At 33.5% G+C, this 21,287-nt stretch overlaps 2 protein-coding genes and 1 pseudogene across 2 annotated transcripts; 2 read left to right on the top strand and 1 right to left on the bottom strand.

Annotated features, from left to right (window-relative positions):
• Window positions 1-1,408: 1,408 nt before the first annotated feature.
• LOC18599236 (pentatricopeptide repeat-containing protein At5g06540) lies at window positions 1,409-3,618 on the bottom strand. Its single transcript, XM_007029116.3, has one exon. It carries the CDS (start codon window positions 3,422-3,424, stop codon window positions 1,544-1,546), a length of 1,881 nt encoding a protein of 626 aa, XP_007029178.3. The 5' UTR covers window positions 3,425-3,618; the 3' UTR covers window positions 1,409-1,543.
• A 539-nt stretch (window positions 3,619-4,157) lies between these two features.
• LOC148762846 (uncharacterized) lies at window positions 4,158-7,437 on the top strand. The gene is made up of 2 exons (XM_088806712.1): window positions 4,158-6,364; window positions 7,224-7,437. The coding sequence occupies exon 1, from the start codon at window positions 4,319-4,321 to the stop codon at window positions 6,347-6,349; it is 2,031 nt and encodes a 676-aa protein (XP_088662838.1). The 5' UTR covers window positions 4,158-4,318; the 3' UTR covers window positions 6,350-6,364; window positions 7,224-7,437.
• An 11,412-nt stretch (window positions 7,438-18,849) lies between these two features.
• LOC148762845 (uncharacterized) lies at window positions 18,850-20,401 on the top strand (annotated as a pseudogene).
• Window positions 20,402-21,287: the final 886 nt, after the last annotated feature.

Below are 21,287 nucleotides of genomic sequence, written 5' to 3'. Positions count from 1 at the left end.
TTCGTTTTGGAAACCATGCCATTAAAAAAAAACATTATTATTCATTTAAAAACTTTGAAGATATAAATTAGTAGATTAACATTAATAAAACTACGGATTCAAATCTGTATTTCTTAAGAGTTACTTTCACATAACCGTAGTTAGTCCTATTAATTGTATTTCCTAACTTTTATCATCGGTTTTTTTCTTAAAATGAAAAATTATACTAATTGATAATCCTAGTCCATGTAATTATTGTGCATATAATTAATTTTTCATAAAATTTATATTCAATATATTTAAATATTAAATAATTTTTTAACTACAAAAATCATTATAATTAAGAATTATTATTAATTATTAGACTTCATAGCTTGACGATTTTGAAGTGATAAACGTTTCATAAAACAGTATAACCAAAAATGACATAGGTGAATGGTATTTCAAATATGCAATAAAATTTTAATTAAAAGTTATTTATCACATGTACATATTAGTTTTTAATGCTATTAAAACAAACTTAGTAATATTAATTTTAATTTGACTTGAGAAACTACAATTTGTACAAGGTTGTGAAGATGAATTTCATTTTTAGATATTGGTTTTTGCAAGAATTTTGTAAAATTTTTTGAATTTTACTTATTTATGTACCATATTAATTTATCACGATAATATTATGTTCATATGATATAATTGAGACATGGTTAATTTTATCTGTTCATGTACCAACTTAACTTATCACAATAATATTATGTTCACATGATATAATTGACATATGAATAAGTTTTGGTCAAATTTTAGATTCAGTCTTTTTCTGATACGAAAAAATAAACATATTAGCGTCCGAGTTTTTCATTTGTTAATATGACATTAATCATGTTGAGGGGGCATTTAGACATTGACTAGTGCTTAAGTGGAATTTAGATGGGCATTTTAACAATAAAAAATTATGACATGGATTTTAAGATGCCACGTGGCAATTTTATTTAGTGCGGTGAAAGAAGTTAAAAATGAAGGATAAAAAACAAAGTAATTAGGGTCAGTAATTTGCAAGCAATTATTAATGGGAACTCATAATTAGTAACTCAGTAGACAAAGCTTCAATTGATTGAAACAAATCATTCCGGTAGCAACTAGTTGAAAATGAGTAAATGGAAGAAAAAGAAACGTGCCTGGAATACCTTGAATTCCGAGTCAAGTCTGACCGGTAGGACCTGCTAGTATGTTGCTATGGCATCTCCTTCACCTTCTCTATTCATTTTGTCCTATCTTACCAGGCTATACGTTATTTACGGTATATTCCGGACGTTGTACCACAGACTTGGAGTGAATCTTGTTCCTATCAATGACCGATGGGAGACTGGCTAACCAAGGCCCGGCTAAGGAAAGACTATTGGAGCAAGTACCGGATGCGAATGCAGCATTTAAATAAATGATAAATTTCTCGAAACTTTGATTGGTAAATTCCTAAAAAGAATGGGTTCGTTTTGTCGAAAAGAGCAAGATACAAAAAAATTCAAGGGGGAGTAGGAAGATAGTTCATATCACAAGATAGTGTGTGTTTTCACCAGTAATCCATACAAGAACAAGTACCGTGTCTAAAATGATGGAACCGGTTCCTGTCTCTCACAATCAACTCACGCTCAAAAACCTTGGAAATCAGCTTGGTAGCTGTGTGGCAATCCTCACATACCCGCAAGTTCTTCACTATTCGGATTGGCATCGAAGCCTTTGTTCTCATAATCCCAAAAGCAATAGCTAGCTTTTCACTGTGTCTGTAAAGAGCACTTTCTTTTTCTTCCTCATCAATGTCAAACAATGCATCGGATGTATTCCCGCTATAACCTGCCAGTCTTATCTTCTTAAGAATCGCTTCCCATGTTCTTTCTATCATGTCTATTTCAGGGTGCGATTTGTCTCCCATTGTAAAGTTATGGACTTCCCCGTCTACCTCGATCAAACTGTAACCGGGTGGTTTTTTGACTCCTTTTTCCTTCATCATCTGTCTCATACTTTCAACATTTTCCCACCTGTTTGTGCGTGCATAAATGTTTGAGAGCAGCACATAATAGCCACTATGTTCTGGCAGCAGAGGGATCAGGATCTTTCCCACTCTTTCAGCAATTTCAGCATTTCTATGAATACGGCAAGCTCCAAGAAGTGCCCCCCAAATGGGAGCATTAGGCTTTACAGGCATTTCAAGCACAAACTTCTCAGCTTCTGCTAACTTCCCTGCTCGACCTAGCAAATCAACCACACAACCATAATGTTCCAACCTAGGCTCAATACCAAAATCTCTTTTCATGCTCTCGAACAACTCTAGACCTTTTCCTACCAATCCCCCATGACTACAAGCAGATAACACAGCTGTAAACGAAATGTCTCTTGGCCTTAACCCTGACTTAACCATCTCTGAAAAGACCCAGAGTGCCCTCTCTGCATAACCATGCATTGCCAATCCAGCAATAAGAGTTGTCCAGCTAAGAACATCTCTTTCTGGTAGTTCCTCGAAAACCCCAATAGCTTTTTCAATACTCCCACATCTTGCATACATATCTACTAAAGCTGTCCCAAGAATCACATTCAAACTCAAATTGTTCCTAAAAATGTATTCATGAGCTTTTTCACCTAATTCAATAGCACCTAAATGAGCACAAGAAGAAATCACACTAACCATAACCGTCTCATTAGCTTTAACCCCTTCTTCCTGAAGAACCTGAAACAATTCAACAGCCTTCTCAAAATAACTGTTCTTGGCATATCCACTAATCATTATACTCCAAGTAACCAAGTTCTTCTCCGGCATTGTATCAAACAACTTACGCGCCATCGCGACATCCCCAACTTTATTAAATCCAGCTATCATTGAAGTCCAAGAAACCACATTTAAACAAGTCATTCGTTGAAAAATTGCATTTGCTGACTTTATATCCCCACATGTAGAATACATGTGAACTAAAGAATTCTGTACATAAACATTGCTTTGGAAGCCATGCTTTATTATTTGTCCGTGGGCTTGAATTCCCATATCAAGGGACTCTAACTGAGCACATGCCCTGACTAAAAATGGGAAGCTGAGATTATCAGGAAGAATGTTTGCACGTAATAATTGGGTGTAAAAATGGAAAGATTGATGTGGGTTTTGACAAGCTGAAAACCCTTTAATCAAGGCGTTGTAGATGAACAGATTGGGGGTTTCAATTTGGGAAAAGACCTTGAAAGCGTAATCTAATAAGGCTGTTCCAAATGAAGGGTCAGTGCATAGGGAAATAAGACGACTAGCAGCGAAGATGTCAAAAATGATATGGGTTCTTATCATATGACCATGGATGATTTTCAGCTGAGACAAGTTCTTGCAGGATACTAGTAACAGAAGTTTTGGGTTCTTTAGCCTTAATGTGTTTAACACCTTGCTGCTGCTGCTGCTATTGCTGCTAATATTCATTGTCCAATACCAAGGTGATCAGACACAACCAAAGAATAAGGTTGGTTTGTGCTGCATGATAATATTTAAAAGAAGATTGCGGAACAGAGCTGTTTTTACTCTCTCAATCTTTGCCCCCTCGTTTTCTAAAGCCATTTTCAGGATCTACCTCGGCTTGCAGACTTATGACATGCTTACGATTAACTAATGGGATAACTAGTGTTTCTGTATTTTTTAGCCCAATGCTGAATGGAGTTCTGCTACGATTAACTTGAAAATATAAAGTAAAGAAATCAAACAAAGAAAGACTACTTAAGATTACATTACAATAACGTTATCTATGATTTAATCCAAGCCATATCTTATACTATTTTAATGTTCAAACATAAATAATGTGATCAACCATGAACATAAGGCTTTTTTTGAGTCAACAAGTTAATTTAAAGACTAAAACGAGCGTCTAATCAAAATACATGAATTCTACATGCTATAAATTCTAATCAATATAATCACATGTAAAAAAAAATGGTAATTAGAAAAATAGTATCAGTACTTGCTAACAGCGAAAAGAACAGGAAGGTTACCAAATTATTGGATCTTACTAACCCACTGTTTGTTTGTTTTTCTTTTGTTTTCCTTGTTTGTTCTTTCTAGTAAGCATGAAGGCTAGACCTTTCCAACTCACAAAGTCCATTTTTTTTTATCTGAAGTAGCTGGATCCTTTGTATCTATCTTCAAAACTTGGTCAAAAAGTCAGCAAAATTTGTCATTACTGAAAAATAAATTCAAACACTTAATAGACACTAGGGCAGTAGCAGAGGGTCCACACAGTGGACAATTGCAGCAGTACTATTCTTTCTTTAAAAAAACTTTACCCTCTCCGAGATGATTGTTAGGTCCATTTTGTAAGGAGAGATGGATCTTAAACATTTTAGCCACGACCATCCGCTGGTGTTCATCCAGGAGTGGAGTTGTGCAAGTGAAGAAGGAGGAGCTCGTTGCTTCGCGTGTGAGGAACGAGTAGAGAGTCCATGCTACTGCTGCTGCAGCGGTTGCAAGTTTTATCTTCACAAGACATGTGCCGAGTTAGAGTTATCCCCGGAGATAAGCCATCCCTTCCACCCTCCACACCCTCTTATTCTTCTACCAAAATCGCCTTATTCGGGTAAGTACCGTTGCGATTTTTGTCACGGGAGTTTTTCGGGATTGGTTTATCATTGTGCTTCTTGTAATTTCGATCTGGACATTAACTGTGCCTCCATTGCTGGAAACTTTGATAAACTAGAACACCCTTGGCACGAGCATCCATTGATCCTCATTGAAAAGTGTTACAAGAGTCAAGTTTATTGCTTGGGATGTAAGAAAGAATTATCATCAAGCCCAACTTACAAATGTATGAGTTGCAGGGACGTTTACCTTCATAAGAAATGTGCAGAACTACCCCTTGAGATTTATCTCTTCCACGATCGTAGACATCCCCTTGTTCTCTTGCAAAAACCACCTATTCATTCGAAGAGTTGTTCTTGCTATTTGTGTAAAATTCAATGGAAGGGATTTGTTTACTATTGCTACATTTGCGAGTTTAGCCTCACACTTGAAGATGTCTCATCATTGCCTGTAATAACAGCTGCAAGTCATGACCACCCATGGTCTCTTTTATCAAGACCAATGTCATTCATTTGCGATTTTTGTGGCACTGAGGGCGATCGCACTCCTTATTTGTGTACTACATGCAACTTTATTGTTCACAAGAATTGCATTTCATTGCCATCCACCATCACAATAATGCGACATCATCACCCGCTTTCGCATTCCTATTCTCTTCCAGAAAATCAATCTGAAAAGTGTGAGTGCAAAATTTGTTACAAAGAAGTGAATACAGGATATGGAAGTTATTATTGTTCTGCTTCTAATTGCAATTATATTGCACATGTAAATTGTGCAACTGATGAAAGTATTTGGGATCCAGAAAATGAAGATGAGAGGTCGAATGGAGAATCTATGAACTGGATCACCGATGTTATTCAAACAATGTGTCTAAGAGGAGACGTAATAGCAACAGAGATCAAACATGCCTACCACCATCATAATTTAATTCTCACTTTTTGCAGTGAGATTAAAGATGATAGCAATTGTGATGGGTGTATGAGGCCTATGTCAACTCCATTCTATGGTTGTGAGCAGTGCAGATTTTTTCTTCATAGAAATTGTGCTGAGTTGCCTAGAGAGACGCGACACCCGAGTCACAAGCACTTGCTCGCCCTCACGAAGAATAACTTTGATTATTGCTATGCTTGCCATCGCCATCACCATGGATTTAGTTACATGTGCAACAAACTATCTTGTGACTTTCAGATTGATATTCAATGCAGTTTATTGTCAGAAACTTTCAGGCACCCAAGTCATGAACATCCACTCTTTCTTGATCATAACTGTCAAGGGAATTGCAGTGCTTGTGGCAACGAAATTCAAGTATCTTGTTGGATGCCTTCACTTGCTTACAAATGTATCGAGGGTTGTAAATTTGTCTTAGATTTTTGGTGTCTCACACTACCGCAAATAGCTTGGTACAAGTACGACGACCACCCTCTCACTCTAACTTATGATGGTGGTTTAGATCCTGATCAATTTTATTGTGATATATGTGAGGAAGAAAGAGATCCAAACCGCTGGTTTTACTGTTGTGCTGACTGTGATAATACTGCTCATCTGGAATGTGGTCTTGGGGATCTCCCATTTATCAAGCCTGGCAGAACATGCGGAGGAGACCGTTGGGGCGGCTATAATCACCCACACCGGCTCACTTTTGTCAAGAAGATTTGGAATTGCCCTCGATGTAATGTCTGCAACAAGCTTTGCAATGGACAAGCCATTCAATGTACAGAATGCAACTTAATCTCCCATTGGAAATGCCGTTGGTCTTTACCAGATATTGAATGCGTTTGATCGAAGAGCTCACGGGTCAGTATATCTACAAAAACAAAACTTGTCAATTACAATTCACCGTTTTTGTTTGTATATATATCTTGCTTTTCAATATAGTTTTTAGAAGCAATTAATTATATTTTAAGATCAAAGACAACTTACAGGCATGATATAGGAAGTCCTTTAAGTTGGTATATGTCCTCTCAAAGCTGCTCTAGATTGATATAATATTCTTGTTGATAGTATATAGTTTAAGCCGTTGAGAAAATAGCTCTGGGCTTGTTAAGTATAGTAATCGTTAAAGGGATCTACCATGTCTCATTAATATGATAAAACAATGGGAATTGTATTGAGTTTCTGTATTTTAAACAACCCAATGCTTAGCCGAGTTTTGGTCAAATCAATGAAGTTCAAAGGTTCAAGGCTGAGGGCCTTTCCACCATAACAGTTTAATAGCTTGCTTTAAATATTAGCAGTTTCAAGTAATTAATGTGGCTGCGGCTGTTTTTTTCAAAGGAATTTAGCATTGGTAATCATTGACTACTATGACAGACCAAATAAAGTAGAAAGAATTGTTATGCAAAAGAATTGAAGTAAAACATTCTGAAATTAATTAATGTCAAAATTGTTTTAAGAAAATTCATACTTTTCTGGAAGCCTGAAGCAAGGGTAGTGACTATTTTCATCCGTGTAAGAATAATACAAGGAGGTTAGGCATAACTACTAGCATATATGTGGTGTTTTGGGGCATTAGAGATGGTCTAATGACAGCTGCCCAAGCCAGCTTAGGCTTTCCTAGCATCCTCCTTGAAATGGATTCACAGATGGGTATTCATCTTTTGAATTCTACCAATACTCTAAACCTCTGACTTGGGGTTTTGTTGGATGATTGCAGGGTACAAGTGCTGAGGCACGTCTATCATGAGGAATACCTGTTCAAATCCTTCCTAAGAATGTGACCAACATGTTATGTAAATGGACTTTATTTCTTTAAGCTTTTAATAAGATGGAGGTTGTGTATCCCATAATTTATAATATTGGGTCTATGAACCCTGCATTATGTTATGTATCAAGAACTCACAAGGACCGCCACATAAGTGATTTCTTATGGAGTTTTTTTTTTTGTTATTTCTATATCTAAATGTGCTAATATTGCAATTAAGTATCCAAAAGCATAGATGATTAAGCATAAGAACATTTTTTTAAAACAAACAGTAAATTTTCGTTAATAAAATTAAGAGATTTAAATTTATATTTGATAAGAATTACTTTCACATATCAATAATTTGTCTTATTAACTATATTTACTAATTTTTATGGTCGATTTTTTTAAAGAAATAAAATTCAAAAGATGTCATATAATTTGAACAAAATAATAAATCAAATCCTAAAATTAAATATTTAAAAAACATTATATCTTAAATTGAGTGTTTAGCCTTTCGTTATACCCTACTTGGGTATCTCCACATAAAGGTCAAGATATATTAATCAAAGGTCATAATATATTGTAAGATATAGTGATATTTCATGATCTATTGATGTATAATACGTTTAAAAAAATTAAGAGAAATGGTAGATCTAGTTAACAGATAAATTGAAAATTAGAGTAAATGAAATTATGTTTATGTAATTTCGGGTAAGTTACAATGCCATGAGGTTAATTAATATATAGCATGAAAGAATTTTGCGTACATATCTGCTAAAACTGTCCAACTAAGAACATCTCTTTCTAGTTATAAGAAAAGATTATATTAATAAAAATACAAAGCAGGTCTCATATCAAAATGAAAATTGAATAATCACTTTAAAATTTAACAATTCTCACATACCTTATGTCTTGTAATCTTTTCTTTTTCAGCATGACCCTTTACTTATTTATGATGTTAGATCTTCTCCCTTCTAATTCTTCCAACTCAAAAGCAGTTGAATCATCCGTTTTGCAGGATTTTCTATGTAATTCCTCTAACTCCAAAGCAATTGAATCTTCCTCTTTGTCTTGAACTAATGACTTGTGTAAAGGGGGTTCTTGTGATAGGGAGAGGAAGCGTTGCAAACAAGTAAAAGAATCTGCTAGAGGCGGTAGAGAGGAAGATTGAAGCAGTTCTTGAAGTACTAAGTGCTGTGGCTGGTGAAAGACAATAAGAAGAGACTTAAAGAGACTTAGATAGTACAAGATAATTAGAGAGAGAAGCTCTCAAGTTGAGAATGTGTTAGCTTGGAGGGGAAGAGAAGAGTCCTTCCAAATGAATTGTGAGGCTCCATATATAGTGCTAAAAGTGACGGTTACATAAGAATAGGCTTTAATGCGCCTAATGAATGACATTATTATAAAGAATATTAATGTAAGTAACTGTTACTGTAATTAGATATAGTAAGACTTGTTCTCAAGTAAAGGTAATAAAAAAGAGATGTACAAGAATAGGTACAAGAGAAGAAACTGTATGAGAATAGGTACAAGAGAAAACGCTATACGAAAATAGGTACAAGAGAATAAGCTGTACATGAATAAGTATACGAGAACAAGGTAAGAGGGTGAAATACTTGTACTTCAGAAAAGGGTTAAGAGGAAGACCTCTTAACTACCTCCATATCTGAGCCACCAAACCAAACTCTCTGAAACATCCCAAGATAAAAGTAACCCATGAACCCTACCACTTATTCCGAATTACTTTCACTGTCATTCAAGTGAAGTGGTTACTCTATTCGAAATAGTTGTTCTACTTGCATTAATTGTTCCATATGGAGTAATGTTCTATTTATTCTAGTTATTCTGCGTTAAGTAGCACTTCACTTGTTCTAGTTGTTCTGCGTGAAGTAGTGTTTCACTTGTTTTACTTATTCTGCATGAAGTAGCACTTCACTTGTTCTGGTTGTTCTTTGTACAACATTATATTGTAACGTAATTCTTTAGATTAACATTATTAACCAAAATCTAGCATCTACAACTTGCTATCACTGGAATATATTCCAATCCCGAGAATTCAATGGCGACGGTGGTAGAATTGATTCTTAATGTTGCAAATTAATAAATTAATTAGTATGCACACATTGAATTTAATTAAACGAGATCTACCTATCATGTGTTCCTTGATCTTTGCAGGCTGTCATCCATAATATTTTTATCTTTACTATTAGTATGTACAAAAGCACAAACTGTAAAAGATGAATATATAGTGAACGGCATATATATCATGATATTTTATTATATTAATTATTTCTTTTTAATTAATAGTTTTCTTATTAAATTAAAATATTGATTAATTTTTGTTTATTAACATTGGAGTTATTATTAGAATAAACTTTCCTCTATTAAAAATGTTCTTATTAAATTAAATATTAATAAACTTTTATCTATTTTTTCAATATATATTGAAGTACATATTTTAGGCTTACTTACTGTGGTAATTTACAAATTATCTAACAATATAAGTGAATTGATGTTTCAAGCTTATCAATTTTTTTTCTTTGCATACCATTATGTTAAACATCAAGACCTTAAATCAATTTGCTTGGCTTTTACACTTTTTTTTTTCAAAAAAAAGTGAAGTGAAGGTTGCTACAATTTGTGTTTACATATATGCTTTTTTTTAATTAAGCGTGGACTAACAACAAGATTTATACGTCCAATGACATATTATTTTGGGACAAAGTGTCTATTTCCAATACTAATGGGTGTATCGTCAAATTGTAAAGAGGTAAGAGTAATTTATCCTAGTTATATATGTTAGTATAAGCTCTATAAGCCAATCTTTGATTATGTGGAAAACTACAATATGAGATATTCATATAAAATATTTTGTTATTTATAATAACATAAAGATAGTTCTTTATTCATGAGTTTATAGTTTAATCACTATTTATTGTTTATGTAGCTAAAGCACAATGAACTATGTATAGCTTACAAAGGAATTGTGTAGAGATACAATTATGAGATTCTTATGCATCAAAGCATTGTTATTAAAAAGTTCCTGATCATTATATTATCGAGACAGAGCATCGATAATTCTCGAAGATCAGCACTATGTTCTTCACATGTGAAGTAAGTAACCAATCTCATAGGTTGAAGTATAAGGATATTTGAAACTAACATATAAGTGCTTGCCTTGGAGAGTAGATTCACTGAACATGACTCGACATAAGAAGTGTATTTAGTATCTCACTCAAGTGTTCATACAATACTTCTCATGTTTCAGTCGCGTAAGCACTTCTTAAACTTGAGATATCAGCTTATCTTACATGTAGAGGGCTATACGTTGATTTCATTCTTACGGTCCTACTAAGGATGCCCAAGCAAGATGTTGTTTGGTATAGCATGAACCATGTGAAGGCAAATGAGTGGTCAAGATAAGAATCATCATCTCAAGTAATTTAGGGGACATATACTAATTATTCTTGGTTGATATTAACTTATTGAAGTCTTTGACTAAAGTGACTTAGAGATTATGAAAAACGTTTTATGAGTCTCTATAAAGCTAATGATCTAATTGCAAGAACAAACACGAAGATAGATAAAAGTAGACACTATACCATACTCTTATCATCTCTAATATATATGATGAGGGAGTGAATTATATCGATAGATTGTACACTAAAAAGTTAGTCAAACCATGTTAACTTTCTAACATTTGGGTGGCCACAATACATTACTAGATGTTAATCTTGATTCATGGAATTGAATTAATCAATTAGAAATTGATAATGAATATGATTCATTTAATTCTAATTTATTAGGATTATAATTCAAGTCTATTGTCAACTTGTTAGGAGTCTAATGGGTCATATACATAAGAACACTATGATAAGATTGAAATGGAGTTTTACAATTAAATAGGATTTAATTGAATAGAGGTTATGAACTTTTATTTGACTTAATTAAAATGTTTAATTAAGTCATGTGGTCAAATACTAAAATACTTAAAGTTATATAGTGATAACTAAAAGTTATTTAAGTATTCACCCTAATTTATTGTTTTAGACCAAAATTAGTGTGCTTCTCCTCCTAGTCTTGCCCAAGCCACACATTGCAAAGGAAGAAAGAAAAGTTCTCCCCTCCTAAGTTCAGCCAAGAGAGAAAGAAATGGAAAAACACTTGAGTTTTTTAAAACACCCTTGCTAGCTTAAAGTCTAGTCACGAACAACCCCAATTTCTTGAAGAAGGTTCTAATTCATAGTAATCGTGTGGACTACATTGGAGAATTTTGGTTGGTTAGCATTGGTTTGCGACAATCCGGCCTTGGTGTGCATTTGGGTAGAGAAGAATCTTTACACCATTTTATGGATTTGTACATCCTACGGGCTAAGGTAAAACTATCTCCTTTTATGCATTTGTTTGCTAACTGGCCATGGTGCTCTATGGTGATCCTTGATTTAGGTTCTCGAGTAGGGCCGGCTTTTGGGTAAAGCCACCCAAGCAAGGGCTTTAAATCTCCAATTTCGAGAGGCCCCAACTTTGGGGAGGTTTTATAATTTTAATATATCTAAATATATTAAAAATATATAAAAATTAAAAAAATATAAAAGTAAAAAATAATTATCTTATTCTCTCACTTTCCTAATTATGTGCCTAATAAATTTCAATTTTCTATCACTTCTTAATTTTCAGAAAGCTATTAATTCTCAAATATTTTTCTTATTTTCAATCAACTAATGGTGATATGTATTTAATAATCTTCAATAGCTATTTTTTTCTCACTTATTTCTTCTATTTCCAATCAACGTATTTAATGATTTCCAATAGCTATTTTTTTCCTATATATAGAACCAACTTATTTCTTCCTTTAACTTCAATTTTTCTCTAAAAAATACACAAGAAGTCTGTTTTGTTATTATCTTTATAAAGTTGTGACCTTTATTTACTGTTTACAATAAATATTCAACAATTAGATACTATTAGTCTAATCTTTACAGATTTTTTTACTTTAATTTAGAATTTATATTATATTGTTACATGATTTTTATTTTATGTGATAGTTGATTTATTTGAATTAGAAATTTTGATTGTTGATTTTGATATTAACCATTTAAAAAATATAAGATAATTGTAATAGCTAAATATTTTTGTACCTCATAATAAATATTTGAATATGTCAAATTGAAAATATAAATCTAGTTATTCAAAGCTTAAAAAAAAGAAGAGTTGAAAGTTTAATACAATCTCAAAAAGGAGTACATGATAAATTTTTTATGAGTAATAAAAATAATGAATCAGAAATTATTAATGAATGTTCCTTAAACGAACAAGTTAATAATCTTAGAGAGTTAGACGATGATGAAATACTAGAACAAGAAGTTAATAAAGGGATTCAAAATGATCATAGAAATCATGATGAAAAGGATCAACTTATTAATTTAAATGATTGCATTCCTAATGTCGTAACGTGCGGGTCTGGAACCCGACCGCTAAACGTTGGTGAAATTTGGGAGTCACTACCAATCTTTTTTTCTAAGTGTGATTGGTCACCTAATAAGTTTGTTTTATTCGACGAAATCCTAAATTGACTTAGAAATCGTCAAAAGAGCGATAAACCGGTCTACGTATTTTTTAGAGTTGGGTTCAGGAGTACTGTTACGCACAGGGAAAGGTTAGCACCTCCGTGACGCCCGTTCGACGAACGGTACCATTTGATCATATATTATCCTAGCCTATTAATTTTATTCTTATGTTTCCTTAATTGTTATTTATTTAATTTATCTTTTATTCCATTAATCAAGTCAAAATGTTTTACGGGGTTTCGCGCATACATGATGCAATCATGAAATGTATGGCATAAAGTAAAGATAATGCCAAACGAAAACCTTTAATTGAGCGTACTTTCCGAATCCGCCCATCATATTGGTAGGATCCGAGAATATTCTCTCACCTAGAGAAATACCTTAGAAACTCGCCTTCGCAAGCTTACAAGGTAAATCCCATCATCAGGATAATCGTTTGCGAGTAAAAAAAATAATGTTTTCATGAATGCAAATCCTAATGCGAGTAAAAGCCTTTTATTAAAGATATTTCTCTGGACCCTCTCATCGTACTGGTGGAGTTTGGAGGTATCTTTTCACCTAGGGAGTTTAACGATAAAACTCGCCTTCGCGAGCTTTCTCAGAAAGTCCCATCGTCGGGGTTTAGACCCGTATACAGAATATATCTATATGCCATGACATTTAACAATGCGACCATGATACGTGATGCACTCGTAGGCTCTATGTTCGTTTCCTATTTCTCATGAAATTCACTACTTCTTCTTTGCATGTGTTTATTATAAACAAATAATTTACGTTTATTGATTTTTTTGTATAACCATTTCTATGTTGATATATATTTAACTATATAGATACTTATTTATTGTACGAAACTCAAAAATCAAATTTTTAGACCAAGTATTATTTTTTTTATTATCCGTAATTTGTTATTTTTTGAATATGTATTTTCCACTTTTGTATTATGATTAACGAATTTATTATTATTGCTAATTTCCTATTTATTTTGTTTTGTATATTTTGATTAATTGGTGATTGAATATATAGTTTTTTTATTTTATTTAAAATTAGGAACATTGGAATTTCAAATTAAGACCCTCCCATCGTACTGGTGGAGTCTTAATCGAAACCCCTAACTTAGGAAAGTTTTCTCAAAATTGTGACTTCTCGCGCTCCGAATGGACATCCCATCATCGGTATTCAATTAATCAATTATTTTATTAATAATAATATTCTTTTTTACCTTATCCTATTTTCGCTTTCTCCTTATTTGTATTCCTTTTTCTATTTTATATAAAGCTATATTATTATTATTATTTATTTTTTAATTATTATTATTATTTAAAAAAAAACTCAACTAAATCAATTACTATAACTATGTTTTATCTAAACATATATTCCCTATTTACGTGTATGTTTCAACTTACCTAACTTCTCATATTTTTATAAATATATATATATTCTTTTAAGTCCCAAAATTTTATGACCAAAAATATTTAAAACATTTTTCATGCTTATACTATTAGCATAATTATTTATATTCTTCAGTTCATTTTATATTTCTACATATTCTTAGTCTTGGATCTATTTTTATAATCAAATAACCCTCCCTTTTTCTTTTACCTAAGTTTGCTATTATTCATTACATAATTAAATATATTATTGTATTTTTTTCACCTTATCCCATTTCTTGTATATAAAATTTTAATTTTATTTTTTCTAACATAACTAAAATAAGTAAATAAATAAAACAAAATTAAAAATAATTCAAAATAGACATCAAAGATTTAAACCTAATAGCTGTAAAGCCCAAAACATACCAAAGTCGGGCTTGGACTAGCCAAAACTGAACCCACGGATGCCCACAACAGCTCCAGAAGCCCACTTCTCTTCCAATTAAAGTGCACCGTTTAGTGCCTTGCTTCAGCTACCCTTTGTGCGCCAAAACGGCGCCGTTTGGAAGGATTAAGAAAGGTTTATTGGTGGGTTACAAAATGATGTAGTTTTGAGCCCTCTAAACCCTAACTATAAAATCCTCTTTTTCTCATATTTCTCCATTTTCTCTCTTTTGTTTCTCTCTCTAATCGCCAGCTGCTCACTCTCTTCCCTCTCTGTCGTCGCTCGGCTTATCTCTCCCCTCTCTTCCCTGCGTCGGTAGCTCCCTCTCTCCCTATCTACCGTCATTCGGCCTGTCTCTCCCTTTTCTTCCCTTCGCCAGCAGCAAAATCCCAAGGCTTCAACACCTCTATCGGCTGCACCAGTAAGTCCCTCTCACTAGATTTGAACCATCCAACTAAAACACTCCACTAGTTACCCAAAATCCCTCCTAAAAATCCAGATCTCCACCTAAAAATCAAAACCCATGCCCCAAAAATCTCCTCCTACTTCTCTTATTTTTTTTGCATATTTTTTTGATTGATTTTTTGACTATTCTGTGGTTGATTGCTTGCTGCTAAACTAGAGTGTTTGATGGCATTTGTGGCTAGGTTTTTTTGTTGCTGTTTGTTGCTAAAGATTTTTGGGTTTTTTTCTTTGATTGCTTTCTCTATGATTTTTTGGCTGCCTAGGGATTTTTGATTTTGTGGGTTGCTAGGGATATCTTTTTTGAAACCTTTCTGCTTTTTTTTTTTTGAATCCTCCCCTCCTCTTTTGCATCGGCTTGAAACCCCTCCTTTTAAGAACTGGATTGTCCAAAAATTTGGACAATCCAGAGTGAAATCATGCTCTTCTAAGCATGATTTCACAAGGCTTTGGCAAACAGGAGGGGTTGGTTGCCAGAGGTGACCACTCCTCCCCAAATTCGGCTACCTTTCAGGGCATTAATGCCCTGTAATGATGGACTGGAGAAGGGGTTGAGCACACGCTCAGACCCTTCCTGTTCATTCATCATTTTTATTTTTTATTTTTTTATTTATTTCTTATTTTTTGAAATAGGTGTCTACACCTAAAAAGATTTATGATCCAAGTCAATGGATAAATATCAATACAAATTTAAGAGATTTGTTAGTAGAAAAAGGTCTAATTAAAGTTAATGATTTAGATTTTCCTAAATATGAATTTTCAAGATATTTTTTACTACATACTATATTCAAAAGTTGGCAAATGGGGAGACACATGAAAGGAAATGGCTAGTTTATTCAAAAGACTTAGATAGAGTATTTTGTTTTTTTTTTTTGTTTTTGCAAATTGTTTAATTTGGCTTCTAGTACAAGTAGACTAGTAAATGTTGACACCATAGATTGGAGAAACCTTAGTGCTAAGTTTAAGCATCATGAAATGAGTAACGAGCATATTACTAATATAAGTTTTTGGATTGATTTAGAAATGAGATTATTGAAAAATAAAACAATTGATAAAAGTGTTCAAGAACAAATAAAAAGAGATGAAGAGTATTGGAAAAAAGTATTAACTAGAATTCTTACTATAGTAAAAACTAGGATAGATGAACTATGCTTTTTATAATCATTTTTTAATTTCAATAAAAAAAACCTCATTTGAATATTTCGTTATAAACTTTTGAATTTATTGAACTGTCCTTGTTCTTAGGTTTTTTTTTCGTTGCGTTAGTTTTTCATTTTTCTGAAATTTCATTATCCCGAGGCATCCCAACAATATGCATTAGTATTGTACGAGGAATGAAATTTAAATTAAGAAGTAGGAACAGTTAATAAATAAAATGAAATCCAATCTTATTTTTAAATTGTCATTATAAATATTAATAATATTTATCCAAGTTGTAAAAAAGAAATCAAATTGGATTGAATTATTTTCATAAAAATGTTTTTCTTAATTTATAGAGAAATATTACAAAATTTGAATTATATATTTTTCAAACTTTATACTTTAAAAATATTTATATTTATATATATTGTTATTAAAAACTAAATATTCAAGTGCAATACACGTAACAACAAGTACTTAATTATCTACAATATAGACCAATTCTAGAATTAATCATCCTTCGCGCAATAATCATCTAGATGAAGTTACAGTGACTACCACAACAAATCACTCGTTACACAAATTTTCTCTCTCTATAAAGTATAAAATGAATTTTTACATGGTAACTCTTTTATACGACATGCATGCATTCACACCAAGCAAATGGGTTCTTGAAACATGATGTAAGTAGTTAGAACATGATAATGACATAATGGGTATAAGGAAAATCATTTGAAAAAAAGATTTAAGACTTACCTCATCTCTTACTGATATAAGATCCAACCTAACTATAAAATGTCTTTATTACATTGACTCTTTACCTATAAAAGAGAGAGACCCTTACATTAGTCTGAGTTTGGTTCGACTTTAATATCTCATAAGAGGTATCACATTTGTGAAATTTGATTTGCTCTAATACTATTTTGTTACGAGACTATTACCTTCTCCGAAAAGGCTAACCTCATGAGATTGGCAACACTACCACTGATAAACTTCCCAAAAACTTCCTTACTTGCCCCATGTAGGATTGAAACACCCTACCTACTTCCTTCGAAGGCTAGATGTGACATTCTGTCCCACTCAATCCGATGACGCCCTTGTCATTGTCAACCACCTTGCTTTCCTCCCTCTAAGGTGTTTGGGGTTACAAATAAGGATCTTCCTCCACTTATTAAACATGTTTTTTAAATTGAAAATGTGGCCCTGTGACAATGCCTCTGGAGTTTGATTATTTTGAAAGTTTTGGTGAGATATTTGATATCAATAGTAAAGAATTATATTCCAAAGACCTAAATGTACAAAATTATCCGAAAAAGGAGCTTGTTTAAGTAAAGGAGATGGCTTAACTTTTAACCTTTGGGAGGACATAAACATACACAGATGCAACGACAAATTCCCACAATGATACATAGGTTCCTTTTACTCCTTAATCCTCGTTTCTTTGAATGAAAGTAAAGAATTATATTCCAAAGGTAAGGACCCAATTATTCCTTAATTAATACCTTACTCAAACAAGATGCTTCTAAGTTTCGTAGAGCTACTACCTAATGCAAGAATCTTATCCAACAAGAAACTTCTTTGTGTACATGAGATGGCTCAACTTCTAACCTCTAAGAGGACATAAACATATACAGGGGTACAAGCATACCTTCCGTTCACCAATTTCAAGCCCCAAGCATTTTCTTGATTTCTTTAAAGAAAAAGAAATCACATCCAGAAATTTTAAACTAATTATACTCAAAATCATATTAGAGGAAATACAAACAAAAATAAAGCAAAAAAATAAATTTGCAACATGTAAATCTAAGAATCCAACCGTATCGATAAAAAAAGTACTGTCAATCTTTTTTTATAGATGTAATTACATACTTGAATCAATCTTATATAATCAAATTCTAAGTTTTGGATTAAATCTTTTATTTTTACTTTTTTTTCTTGAATTTTTTGTACCGTATTTTTATTTTTTAAAACAATAAATGAAAACTCTTAATATTAACTTTCTTTTTTAAATACTCCAACACCTTTAATAAAATTTTAAGAATTGTCCCTCTCAATAAACTTGCCCTCGTGATCGTGACCACTAATGAGATCACCAGCCCTTCAGCACTGGATTGCCCACCGCCCAATGACGTTTTATATACGTGAAAGCTATGATTCGCTTAGCGCTTAGCAGCTTGCTTTGTACACGTAACAGTTTCCCTGTAATTTGGTTGCAGGCGCGTAGCTGTAGTTTATATATCAGATATAGTGTTGACAAGCGTTGGCTATGACAAACCAAAGAAAATAGAAAGAATGGTAGAGAGCAATGGCATTAGTTTTGTAAGAGAGAACACAAGTACAACAATGCCAACGTTAATTGCTTTGGATCCTGCCATTCTAAGGAAACTTGATAACCCCAACTTGGAATCAGACATTGGATCCCAGATCCCAGACTGATAATATTTTTTGTCTGCCCCAGCTTGGAATCAAACATTGGATCCCAGAATGACAAGTTTTTTTCTGCTATGCCTTTCTCTGCCCTGCTTTCAGCGACTGTTGCTCGATAGTTCCAAGGAAAGAAGCCGAGTAGAATTCTTGAATATGTTCATTAGTGGACGTTTATCATACGTAGCATGTCCATCATCAAAACTTGGTCAAAAAGTTGGCAAAAACTGTGGCAAAAATTTATTCCTCGTGAGATTTATCTCTTTCATGATCGTAGACATCCCCTCATTCTCTTGCAAAATCCACCTATTCATTCCGAGAGTTGTTTTTGCTATTTGTGCAAAATTCAGTGGAAGGGATTTGTTTACTATTGCCACATTTGCGAGTTCGGCCTTACGCTTGACGATGTCTCATCATTGCCTGTAATTAAAGCTGCAAATCATGACCACCCATGGACTCTTCTATCAAGACCAATGTCGTTCATTTGCGATTTTTGTGGCACTGATGGCGATCGCACTCCCTATTTGCGTACTAAATGCAACTTTATTGTTCACAAGAATTGCATTTCATTACCATGCACCATCAGAATAATGCGACATCATCATCCGCTTTCTCATTCCTATTCTTTTATAGGAAATCAATTTAAAAAGTGTGAGTGTAAAATTTGTCACAAAGAAGTGAATACAGGATATGGAAGTTATTATTGTCCCGCATCTGATTGCAATTATGTTACACATGTGAATTGTGCAACTGATAAAAGCATTTGGGATCCAAAACATGAAGATGGGAGGTCTGAGGGAGAATTTATGAACTTGGTCACTGATGTTATTCAAACAATTTGTATCAGGGGAGATGTAATTGCAGCAGAGATCAAACATGGCTTCCACGATGACAATTTAATTCTCACTTTTAGTGGTGAGGTTAAAGATGATAGCAATTGTGATGGGTGTCTGAGGCCTATCTCAACTCCATTCTATGGTTGTAAGCAATGCTGCGGATTTTTTCTTCATAGAAATTGTGCAGAGTTGCCTACAGAGAAGCGACACCCAAGTCACAAGCACCTGCTCGCCCTCACGAAGAACGAAGACCTTGTATCTTGCCATGCTTGCGGTCATTATCACCATGGATTCAGTTACAAGTGCAAAAGGACGACGATGTCTTGGCTTTCAGATTGATATTCAATGTAGTTTATTGTCAGACCCTTTCAGGCATGCAAGTCATGAACACCCACTCTTTCTTGATCATAACTGTGAAGGGAATTGCAGTGCTTGTAGCAAGAAAATTCAAGGATTTTATGGGAATCCTTCACTTGGATACAAATGTATGCAGGGTTGTAAATTTATCTTAGATTTTTGGTGTCTCACATTACCGCAAATAGCTTGGTACGAGTACGACAAGCACCCTCTCACTCTAACTTATGATGGTGGTTCAAATACTGATCAATTTTATTGTGATATATGTGAAAAAGAAAGATATCCAAACCAGTGGTTTTACTATTGCGATGACTGTGATAATACTGTTCATCCGAGATGTATTCTTGGAGATCTCCCATTTATCAAGCTTGGCAGAACATTGAAAAGCTTTTTTCACCCACACCAGCTCACTTTTGTCAAGAAGATTTGGAATTGCCCTCCTTGTAATGTCTGCAAGAAGCTTTGCAATGTACAAGCCATTCAATGTACTGAATGCAACATTCTCTTCCATTGGGAATGCCGGCGTCGGTCTTTACAATCAAATTGAATGGCGGTTAATCGAAGAGCCCACAGGTCAGTATATATACAACTACCAAACTTGTCAATTACAATACACGGTTTTTGTTTGAATGGATATCTTGCTTTTCAATCTGGATTTTGGAAGCAATTTAATTTATTTAAAGATCATATACAACTTACAGCCATGATTGGAACTTTGGAAGTCCTTAAGTGCCATATGCCCTCTCAAAGCTGCTCTGGATTGGTATAATATGGTAAAACTGTTGTTTTAGCATAAAGATCAGTAGAACTAAGCTGCTATGCATTAAAGGTCTCAATACAGTCATGGCCATACATTACTGACATCAACTAAAACACTAAAAAAAACCGTCTTGTTACAAAAATAGTGAAGTATGGGCCGCATAACAGAATATTTGACAGGCTTAGTCTTCAAAACAAGTCCTTGTTCAACAAAAACAATGGGACTTGTATTGAGTTTCTGCATTTTAAACATCCCAATTCTTAACAGAGTTTTGGTCAATCAATGAAGTTCATAGGTTCAAAGCTGAGGGCCCTTCTACCGTAACAGTATAGCAGCTTACTTTGAACAATCATATATTAGTAGTTCCAAGTAATGTGGCTGTGGCTGTTTTTTTTAAAGAATTCAGCATTGATAATCCTTTGACTACGACAGGCAAAATAAAGTAGAAAGTATTGTAGTCCTCTGCTTTCTGTGTCAGTGCATCAACTGTTCCAGGGAAAGAAGCCTCTGTAGCATTCTTAAACTTTTCATGCAAATTTATTCTGTCCCTTGTCCCAGAAACAGTCTCCCTAGCATTTGGCTTCTTAAGAAAATCTAGAACATTCAACAATTTTCTCCTGCCATTGAAATAAACATAGGAAGAAGTATTTGTGATGTTATTCCTTTTCTGCCC

This window comes from Theobroma cacao, chromosome 5 (assembly GCF_053813885.1).
Source record: "Theobroma cacao isolate CCN51 chromosome 5, ASM5381388v1, whole genome shotgun sequence".
Lineage (NCBI taxonomy): Eukaryota > Viridiplantae > Streptophyta > Magnoliopsida > Malvales > Malvaceae > Theobroma > Theobroma cacao.
Note: the sequence above shows the minus strand (reverse complement) of the source record. Positions and strands in the feature narration are given on the sequence as shown.

Excerpts from the sequence above, each read along its gene's own strand:
- LOC18599236 (XM_007029116.3), bottom strand. The coding sequence starts at position 3,424 with ATGAATATTAGCAGCAATAGCAGCAGCAGCAGCAAGGTGTTAAACACA.
- LOC148762846 (XM_088806712.1), top strand. The coding sequence starts at position 4,319 with ATGGATCTTAAACATTTTAGCCACGACCATCCGCTGGTGTTCATCCAG.